The sequence below is a fragment of the Anser brachyrhynchus genome (genome assembly GCF_964034855.1).
Source record: "Anser brachyrhynchus genome assembly, chromosome: 4".
NCBI classification, from domain to species: Eukaryota; Metazoa; Chordata; class Aves; order Anseriformes; family Anatidae; genus Anser; species Anser brachyrhynchus.
In genome coordinates, this window is record NC_137698.1 from 30,739,005 (window position 1) to 30,750,068 (window position 11,064).

The window sequence follows — 11,064 nt, forward strand, 5'->3', positions numbered from 1 at the left end:
AGACGAGTCAATATTGAGCACACAGAAACGTATCAGGCTTTAGCATCTCTTACCCACCCAGCTCAGTGCACATAAAGATAGTGTTGCTACCCAGTTTTCCTGCCACCCAGTTTTCCTGCCGTTGCTGTATTTTAATGGGGAAAAAGAAACTAGAAATAGAGAGTTATTACAAAAGTTTTCTCTGATGTTAATCCCTAGTACAACAAACAAAAATGGAAGACCCCTCTCTCAAGAAGTATCTTGCACATATGCATCATTGGTTAAAACATTCTCATGTTAGCAAACACATCAAGGGTAAATAGTTTCGTCACATACCATCCATTTATGTTTTTATACTTTAAGGAAGTGTTTGATAACACAGCACCATACACAGAGGTCAAGATGTTCGGAGGATCCTATGCACAACTATACGCATTTATTCTCCACTTTATAAAACAGGTCTTCACGCTTTCAGTTGCACCAAGACTGCCATGCGGAGCCATAATCTAAAGCAGATCATTGCACCACCCAGATTTCAGAAAGAAGAAACCTCACACCCTACCTCTCAAAAGTCATTTTCTTTTGTTCAGCTAACAAGATTGTATCACTTATCCTGTTTATGTTGTAGCCTCACAAACAGTTGGATCAGCACAAGTGAAGCAGCAGAAGACATCAGCATGGGAAACAAAGCTCTTAAACAAGCTTTACTGCTAGAAAAATACAATGTGCCATAAAAGATTTAGCCTTCTGTTTAAACAAGCATTTAAACAAATCTCAAGCAGAAGCTTCTTCCAGCTGTATTGGTGGTACAGCCTTATTTTTCCATCAGCTGCTTACAGACCACATTTGCGTAACATCCTATCTCATCCCGCTAAGTTTGTATTTATTTTTTGGTTAATATGACAAGACGTCTGAATGACTAATTTCAAACAGAAAATACTGTACTGCTATTTCTCCCTCCAACTGCAGAAAAAGTAAGACAGATGGGAGACAAAAGTACCCTTGAAAAACAAAAAGCATAACTGCAATTACAAACTACCAAAAAAAAAAATAAATCCAAAATTTAAGAGCATCATCCCAAGGAGAGCAGGATGCATCTCCCCTTTTGCAAACCAGAAATAATTATTAAATAAGCATTTTCACTTATTAAGCCAAGTTTATTTTAACTATAAGACACTCACAAACAAGCAAAAAAAACAAACAGCCCAGTAAAGACAGGCAACAGATATGCTTCACCAACATGTCTTCCATGAAACTTAATCCCTTTTCCCAGGTAATTCACACTGATAGCAGATTTTCACTTTGTCCTTTTAAGGGTTTATCAGAGTACCTGCAACTAAGACAAAAATAGGGAAATTTCCCTGTATTAGTATTTTTCTGTATAGCAAAACACCTTTGTTTTTATCAGTGACAGAGTAAAGATGCTTTCTCCCCCCCCCCCCCCCAAGAATGCTTAAAATATTTTAACTTCACCCTTTTCCTTCACTGTTTTAATCAGGTAATGATATACATACTGGCCATTGTTGTTAGCCAGAATTCTCTGGGACTGCTGGAAATGGGATATAAATCACTTTTATTCAGGTCAGACAATACAGAGACGCACAAAGAAATACATCCCCAGATATGTGTGCAGAACAGAGCTGCACGGAGAACAACCAGCTAGTTTCAGCCCCAAAACAAAGCTGTAAGAGAAGCACTGCAGCAGGCTTCCTCTCTTCTGAACTTCACAAAGTTCAGAGCAAGCAAACTGGAACACCACTTCCATTTCGAGACTTACTAAAATACATCCTTTCATGCAAAATATATCCAGCAAATTAAATCTGCCACACTGGCTGCAGCAAACAGCGCGCGCAGGCTGGGCCGCCCTTCACAAAGGCTCTTTGTGGAGCTATCTTTCTGCCAGCGCTCCCTTTCAATTCCCAAACAATACCTTGCAAAAATTAGGTCTCCTACTGTGGGAAAGTTCCCAAAACACAAGCCAAAATATATTTTCTCATGAGGGTACAAAAAGCCCTCAATAAGGAAGTCAAAGTTCTTGCAATGTCTGTTCGGTATACATATGGTTATTCTCGAAACGCGCTCACAGATCAAGTAGCAGCATCTTGATATAGGAAAAAAAGCTATCAAAATCGAATCAGTAATTCATCAGAATGAATCAGAGCTACCACTCAATAATTTGCATAAGCACGCAGACTTTTAAAGTCTTGGAATTTGAAAGACAATAACTCCTTCCACAAAAACTTATCTAACCTCTCCTGCACTTGGTATAAACTAAACGGAGCATCTTCTGAGATTACGTTTAAATCTTTTTCTCCTCCCCTCAGCTCTCCCCCGGGGTGCGAAGTGTTTTCCACAAACGCTCCGAGAGCACAGCGAACAGCGTGCCTCCCTGCGAAGGGGAAACGTGACTTCAGGGGAAACACTCGTGCACCGCTTACTGCTCTAGCTCTGCTCCCACGGCAAGCAAGAACTACGCGTCCTTTTTGCCTCAGCGGTTCAGCTGATGGCTTCGCCTCCGGCTCGGTGCGGCGGAGCAGCCCAGACCGCAAGAAAGGCAGGGTGTGGGTGGGCGAGGACGGGGCTCTGAGCGAGCGGGCGAGAGCAGCGTGGGCTGAGGGGTGGGTGCCCGGGCTGCAGGCCCAGCGAGCACAAGCTGCTCGCTTCAGGAGCTTCTCCGTGCACGTGTGCCACAGAAAGGAAAGGCAGCACCGATGCTCCCGGCTTTACGGGTAGAAGCATGTGCCCACAGGGCTGTCACAAGCGTGCCTGCAACTCACAGGGACAGACCCAGCCCCAAGCAGCTCCAGATGCTCCTGCAGCCACAGCAGTGCGGGGTTCAAAAGCAAGCACTATCAAACAGGCGTTTAATGAAGTAGGAAATTACACAGAGCTTATCGCTGCTACGGTTAAACCGGCAGTTTCCAAGTTACCGAGTTTCCAATTAGCTTGGATTTGTACAGCTAACCCAGCTGCAACCTCCTGATGCAATGAGAAAGCCGGCACGTGTTGAGGATAAGGCTTCAAACCAGCTATTTCTGCTCTACAGGTGGAGGCTCCCTCATCACGCCCTGGTGTTTGCAAGCATCGGTGAAACTCACTCCTACAAGACAGGGAAACCTGCAAATGCACAGAGCACTCGCCCTGTTACAGGGGAGGAGTAATGCAAAAAGAAAAAGGAAAAGCAACAACTTCACTCCTCTACGTTCTCACCATTCTCAAAGCCCTTATCAACAGAGATGTGAATGGCTATGGGAAAACGCACCCTCCTTCAGAAAAGCTTGGAAATAAACCTATTTTCTTTCAGAACAAGCAAAACGCCCAAGCAGCTTGTTAAAGCGCGAGTCCTCAGTCTCAGGAAGCACATGAAAATTTATGGTGGAAGCTTTGAATCAGACATTCCTGAACTTTTTTTTTTTTGACAGACTGAGATGAGAGGTCGCAAGAAAGAATCCGAGCTACGCAAGGGTTCTCAGATTGGGTTATCGGCACAAAGCAGCCCACTCTACAGCTGAGTCTGTTGAACATGAAGTTATGCTGTGTACCAACACTAGCTCGAGAGTAAACATTAAGAGCAAAAAATGTATCCTTACTTCAAAGATATAATTCTGTAGCTATTTCCGTGCTAAACACACACATTACTTGCTTTGTCAGGTAAAGGTTTCACTTTTTCCCCAATAGTTACTTTGTTTTTATTTTCTCCCAGTTAAATGCTGAAACTGGACAAGAAAAACCTCCATGGCAGAGGTACACATCTACCGTAACTTCATTCATCTCGCCTGCATCCATCTGCCTCAGCTACAGCCCAAGATGCACCAGAAGACGGTGTCGGTTCATGAGACACTGATCTTCATTTTCTGGGGGTCTTAACAACTACTTCTACTTTATTAGTTATGCACACGATAAACCCTTACACTGGACTCACGTGTGAAACACTTCTTCTCTACAGTCATTAAACTAAAGGGCCTCCTGTTTATTTGCTAAGAGATCACTACAGCAAGAAGGAAACACTCGTTTCTGGCTTATCTTAAGCTTGCACACAATCACACTATCAGTGACTACGTGTTAAAAATAACACAACTGGAGAACAAGCTGAAAGTTTATTTGGAAAAAGCATAGGTACATCCTATAATTAAACCATTGTTCCCCTCAAGTACTCAAGAAGGGAATATCTGCCCAGCAGTAGCATCCTGTTTAGATGTCTCGGGCCTTGCAGTGACGCACCAGCACCCAACCAAGGGGAACGGCACAGGGCTCCCCTCTCCTGCTAGGTGCCCGCTGATGCTGTGACTTCTCAGCCGCTGCCATGCTGAGATGGCTGTTTCCAGAAGACAACCTTTGGCACCCAACATATTTAAGGCATACGTTAAAAATTCTTCCCGCAGACGTCACTACGTGGCATGAGCACAGTGAGCTAGTATGTGGAGTTTCCGAAGTAACCAGCTAGTCACATACCATGCCATGCAAATGAGCTGTTCGGATAAAGAGGGAGATTAGGGCTCATTTTCTCTTATTGGAAAACAAAAGCAGCCGTATTTATTTTATTTGATTAAACTACCCCAGAAAAAAAAAAAAAATCATGCTCTCTAAGGTGGTTTATGAAGCTGATAAGAAACGGTTTTGATAAGACTTAAAGCTATAAAATTTCATACAAGATGACATTTGGAGAAAAAAAAGTAGATTGCTATTACTCACAGCTTAAGGGCATAAAACCATTTGTAATTTATGAACATTTAGAAGTCAGATTCCCCAAAGTAGTTAAATTAACTTCCCAGTTCAAGTCTTTAAAGAGAAAATGAATAGTTTAATAAAGCAATTAAAGAGAAGAGCTGTTACACAACAGACATGCTCTAGTACAGGCTATGTGTATATATATTTTTTTAATTATTATTATTTTTTGGTTTTGGGCAATGGAGTGTTGAGCTGTAATTCACAAAACTCAGAAAAAAAATTAAACAAGGACACATGCAAGAGGTATGATACTAAGAGTTTCCCAAAGCAGCCACAGAATAGTTTACCTCCCCCAAAAAGATCAGTCCTGTCTAAAGTTACCAAGAGACTTTTGCACTACAAACGTTTATGCAAAGCTAAGTTTGCTTTCTCCAACGACTTATATCAGAGCTAACAGACATCTGCACTGTACATGTGCCTAAGAGCTTCCTATGTTGCTGTCACTCCTCTCATCTGAGCCTGCAGTGAAGTCACTTCACTAAATTTGCACCGTGACAATCCTGGGCAAAATAGTAATGTCAAACACAAGTTTACACCTCCCTCATCTGGGAGAAGCTGAGCCCCACTGAGTTTGTTAATGCAAGTAAGCAGTAAATATGCTAACACTCCTCTCGTGTTATTTCCTGTACTGACATGAGTATGATAAATATATATATATTCTCTTTCCAACCCTCTGCCGACTCTAAATGACTTCACCTAACGAGTTCTCAAAAGCCAAAAATAAGCAACTACCTTTACAGGGTCACAATAGTAAGGAAAGAAAACACAGGGAAAGGAAAATAAGGATGGTAAAAAGTTGCTTTCAAGGAGGATGGAAAAACAAGGTCTGGGTGTCTTTATATAAAAACTTATTTTTTTTTCACTTGAGAACTGCATTACAGACCTATCATGCATAGCTACATATCTTTCAAATTCCAATACCGCCATAAGATAAAACTGAGACAACTTTCAGAGTGGAAAGCAAGCACTAGAAAACTCGCCTGCAGCATGGCTCGGGACGAGCCGCTCTGAGAGGGCAGGGGGACTGCTCCTCTGGCAGCCCTGCTCCCACCAGCAGCGACAGGAGGGCACGCCTGATCACCAGCTTCAAGCATTCCCGGTGCTAATGACACGTTACATTTCCCACCAATCTCGTCGTATTTGCGGCTTATTTTGGCCAGCATCAGCTCCGTGGATTTCAGGATGGGTTTCTTTTCCTGTGGTGACTGCCACAGAAGGCTTTCAGTCTGCTGATTTTTGAAGTTTTGGTGCATTAATGCAGCCCCAGCGTTCCCAATTTAGCTCTCTGCTCTGTGCCCTTCACACCAGCTTTGTCCCTGCGTTCAAGTGACTTCTTTTTTTCACTGCGTCACTTCTTACTCCCATTTAGTTTTTTGGTTACCCCTTGCAGAGAGAAGGGCTGGCTGGCAGGGACACAAGTTGGCCAGCTCGCTTCACCTGGCGCAGACCTACACAGCTGTCACGGGGAAGTTTCAGCTCCCGAGCCCAGCCCGGTGGCCCCGCGACCTGACCGACTGGTTCCTGAGCAACTGCCAGTGTCACTCCCCACAGACAGCCGGCCATCCCTCGACAGCCGTCTGCCCAGGTCGGGCATGGCCACCACGGCTCCCCGCACTGGGATGTGTGCTTCTCCCAGCGCAAGGGCTCTCACCACGGCTTCGCCAACCACGTCCTCCCCAGGACAGGGCGCTCGGCCTCCTCCAGCTTCCACAAGGCGCTGAAGGACCGGCTTCAACACTCGGGAACAGACATTTGGAAAGGTCAAACAAGGACAAAGAAACAACTTTAGCACCACAAAAACACATTCCAGAAGCTTAAAACAAATAAGATGGGGGGGACCGGAAGGTTTGTACAGGAGACATGCTAAGTACGATGCCTATGCAGCCAGCGTGTTTTTCCATAGGAGCTTTTATTTTCTCACACGTATTCCACGAGGATAAAAATAACATTACCACAATGACGTCTCTCTAGTAGGAGGAATGACTTCTGGGTGCAGCCCGAAAGTCAAGGTTTCCTCTTTGCCCCCAATTTGAAAGCACCACGGGCCAATCAGCGCCGTGCCAAAATAATCAGCAAAAACATCTCTTCCTAAAAACCCGGAGCACGCCGAGCTCCCAGGGCGCAAGGGGGGAGCCCCTGGAAAACGGGGCCGACGGCACAGCAGCCCCCCGCAGGGCCGGCCGGGGGGCGCGGCGAAAAGCTCCTCAGCCGCGGGCAGCGGGCGGTGACCGCCCGGGGCGCCGCTCACCCCGCCGCGCCCCGCGGGCACGGCCCCGGCCTCCAGCGGCTTCGGGACCTCCGCGACCCCCCGGGGCGCCCCCGCTGCTGGCCGGGAGCAGCCGGCGCGACCCCCCCGGGGCGAAAGGGGGAGAAGGAGGAAAGTTGCCGGCTGTGGCCGCCCCGTCCCTGCCTCCCCATGGGCGAGCCGTTGTCCCCCGCTTCCCTTCCCTCGCGGGGTCCCGGTGCCGCCTACCTGGGGGCTGCGCTCCGCCGGGTTCTTCATCACCGCCTGGCGGAAGCTGTTATCCACGTAGGACGCCATCGCGCCCCTCTCCGCCGGCAAGGCGGCAGGGAAGGAGGGAGGGGAGGAGGTGGAGGAGGAGGAGGAGGGAGGGCCGGCCGCGGCCTGGCGCTGCGGGCCGGGGCGACGAGGAGGAGGAGGAGGAGGAGGAGGCGGCGGCGGCGGCGAGGGGGGGCACCGCAGACTCAGCAGCGCCGCCGCCCGGAGCAGGCCAAGGCCGAGCCCCGGCGACGAAGGGGGCGCGGGGGCGCCCGGCGGGCTGGGGGCGCCTGGCGGCGGCGGCTGGGCGCTCCCGCTCTAGCCGGCCCTGCGCCTGCCGCCGGCCCGCTGCCGCTCCGCCGCATCCCCCCGGGCGCCTCCGCCTCCCATCCGGGCTGCTGGGGGGCTCCGCGCCCGTCTCGGCCACGGGGAAGTTGCTGGCTCCGGGAGGCGGAGCGCCGGGGCGGGACGGGGCGGGACGGGGCGGGCCGAGGGGGGCGCTTTGTGCCCGGCTCCCGCCCCGGTGGGGTCCCGGTGGGGCCCCCGGTGCCGTCCTGGTGCCCCCAGGTGGGCTCTCGGGCTCGGTGGTCGCTCCGCCGAGCAGGGGCGGTGGGGTCGACCTCGGCCCTGCTGCAAGGCGTCCCGGGAAGCCTGCCCTGCCCCGAGAGCCACCGCCTGTCGTCTGGGGGATTTTCACCCCAAAAAGATGGGGTGTGAGAGTCCCGAGGGTGCCGCCAAGCTCTGGGACCCCACCTGTTGGGTGGCGTGGCTGGGGGCCTTGGGCAGGCCACCTGCTGCCACTCCTCCCAAAATCCACCCAGGCCAGCCGCCCTCGCTGCAGAATGGGGGGATAGGCTGAACTTTGGGGGGCTCCCCTTGTCTCTGTCCTCTCACCTGAGCACACTCTTTAGAGCACAAAGGTCTCATCTCATGGCTGGTCGTGTTTGTTTGCCATGACACTGAACATGGCACAGCACCAGCTTAAGAAATGTTAAGCAGGGAGCTGTTATTAATGTGTCATTAGTGGCAATGTAGAACTATTACTGTATTTGCCTTTGTAAACAATGTGTACCCTTTGCTGCTATGTATTGTGCAGTGTAAATAATACTGACATGAAGAAATCTGATTGAATTGATTTTCAGTCACTAATAGGGGTTTGCACATTTTTATTGTAAGGTAGCACGTTTGTTTTTATTTTTATTTGTGAAAAACGATGAACGTTCATAGGGAGAACAGCTTTTGTCTTGCATGACATACACTTCTTGTCTCAGGAGACAAAGCCGTATGCTTTTAGACATGGATGACTCTCAAGCAGGCCGTGTCCTCAAACAGTAGTCTACTAAACCTCTTGAATGAAACCTGTTTTGGTTCATTAACGAAGATAAGTCTTTGGGCTAAGCCCACTCATATGCGGGGTATAATTCTGGGCAGACCACGGGAAACAGGGAGAGCTCCACATCCCAGCTATATTTTGCTACTGGTTGCTCATTAGTAGTCCTTATGGGGAATAATTTTATTTTTATTTTTAACTAGCATTGAACATACAATGTCCTTTGCCCTGAAAAATAAGTTTTAAATATGCCTCACATTCATCATCCAGAGAGTATCATTTCTTCAAATTAATTAAGCCTGCAGCTATATGGAAGTACCAGCTTTTCTGAAGATCAGCATACCAACCCAGAGTGCTCAGATTTTCTTTTTTTGTGGGGCATATGTACACGCCGAGTGCCACAGGAATGCAAGGAATGCTCTCCTGGGCTCTTCTCTTCCATCACTTCGGGGCACTGAATCTCTCCTGTTGCAGACAAGCTTGCCTGACATGTTCGTATCTCTAAATCAAAACAGAGCTACCCACTCTATTTTAATATGCAATTATCTTTAATTTCAGACCTGTTAGCTTTAACAACATAAAGTGAAGGGTTTCACTCTGATTCATTTTTGTTGTTATCTGTTAGCAGAATACCTGTGATTCACAATGATACTTAACTTCAGCTGAGGGGATTTGGGGGGATCTGATTATACGGTGATCAGAGTAACAAATCTTGATGGCTATAGATGTACGTCAGAGGCCTATCACACACCACAATGGAGATGGCAATGGATGAAAGCTAAAGAATTACATAAAAATACATTCAATAATTCCTCAACGGTATTTAAGAATATGTTGCACTTACACTTTCTTTAGTTGTCTGTAAGCAATATGTTTGTATTATGCAGATGCTTCTGATTTTTTATTATCTCCATGGTGGATACAAGTCTGTCATCTATGTTGTCTTTTCTTCCTGATATTAGAATAGCTCTTACATCTGAATGGGGAATATATATCATCAAAAATAATCATCAAAATAATCATCAAGATACCTAGAAAAATATTTTTAAAGGACACCATTTTTAATCACTGGAAAAAAAAACTATTTTTCATGCAAACATTCAGTGAAGTACAATATACAATATCAAATGTTTTTGCAGCCTTCACATTCATTGTCTTTCCTGTTTTCTGACTTCAGCAGTAGATCAATACATTTTAGAATATACACATATATCAGGATCTGCCATTCATTCTGCATTTCCTTTTTGGTTGTTCCTTAGTCTATCTACATTAAGCAGCGTGATTTACAATGTTTTGTTGTGTTTTGGTGTTTTTTTGGGGGGACTGGTCACATCATTACTCTACATAGGTTTCCTACCCCACTGAACAATAGAAAATCAAGAGTTAACCATGTACAGTACATATGGTACATACATTGCTGGTAGTTCAGCCATATGAAGAAGATGCAACTCAAAATCTGACAGCTCAATATAATATCGCTTAGTTGTGTTATGTTGTAAAAGAAATAGAAACATTATCCTATAGCTATAATTACTCACCATTTTAAAACATTTCAGGAAAAGTATTTTTCATATAAATTGCATAGTTTGTGTCTTCCCGAATATCTCCGTTTACTTTAAAGGATAAATTGAAATGGTTAAGTCAAAGTTACTAAAATGCCAAGGAAAAAATTCAGCAGTTCTGTGAGCTGACCCTCATGTTAAAAAAGACACGTTTTCAAAGGCTTGCACTTGACTGAGCCACGCAGCTTTTAGTTTGTGGCACCAGTTATTGGTCACCAAGAGTTTAATACCTGGATTGTTCGGCAGAGGCCATCTTGCTCTGATAGGGAAATAGAACATTGTCTCTTTGGGGATTTCAGTAAATTACACAGTTTCAGTAAAGTATATAGTCAGTGCGGATAAAAACTCATTGATCTCCTTTCTTTGGGTAAATTGTCACTTTCATATATCTTCTGAAGATTGGGCGGCAGCTGAAACAAATTCACACAGATGAGTTCCAGTATGCAGAACTGCCTGTCTTCTTCCCAACTCTCTCCTGGCCACTTCCCTGAAACCATAAAAAGTTACTTTCATAACTGTGTTGGTGGAACATAAAAGGGAGCCAATCTGATGAACCACTCCATAGCTGACCTTGAGAATAGGAGTCATTCCCATTGGGCTGGGCAGGATCCAATTTTATTGGATTTTAAGACAAGGATGAATGATTTCTGGTACAAGTAAGGCTACTGCCATCTCCTTTGAACAAGCTTAGCCTCTGTGCTCAGTTTTTGGGGATGACAACATTTCCAAGAATGCTGTTCTTTTGGAATTTATACATGGAAGTGATTATTACTATTTGCAACTCCATTTTTTATTGTCTTTTACAACACGAAGAACATGTTTTTGTTTTTAACACATTCTCTAGCTACATGGCTATTTTTCAACTAGAGATCTCCAGTATACAAGCACAGTACATAACCACCACTGTCTATCCCTGAACTAGACTGGTAGGATAGAAAGATATCAGTGAGTTGACATGGTCCATG

General features: G+C 46.1%; 1 protein-coding gene and 1 long non-coding RNA gene across 7 annotated transcripts in view; both read right to left on the reverse strand.

The window, feature by feature from the left end:
• Positions 1-7,174, reverse strand: part of LOC308194184 — a 30,748-nt gene extending 23,574 nt beyond the window's left edge. The window contains exon 1 of the long non-coding RNA XR_013950366.1: positions 542-7,174. This is a non-coding gene — a long non-coding RNA (uncharacterized lncRNA). The remainder of the gene's footprint in view (positions 1-541) is intronic.
• The window catches only part of RAPGEF2 (Rap guanine nucleotide exchange factor 2), a 183,443-nt gene extending 175,791 nt beyond the window's left edge, over positions 1-7,652 (reverse strand). For 5 of the 6 annotated variants that reach the window (XM_080589661.1, XM_080589657.1, XM_080589659.1 and 2 more), the window contains exon 1: positions 7,181-7,652. In XM_080589661.1, the coding sequence (XP_080445787.1) occupies positions 7,181-7,249 (69 nt within the window). In that variant the 5' untranslated portion in view covers positions 7,250-7,652. The remainder of the gene's footprint in view (positions 1-7,180) is intronic. The other variant, XM_080589660.1, reaches the window with a different exon arrangement.
• Positions 7,653-11,064: the final 3,412 nt, after the last annotated feature.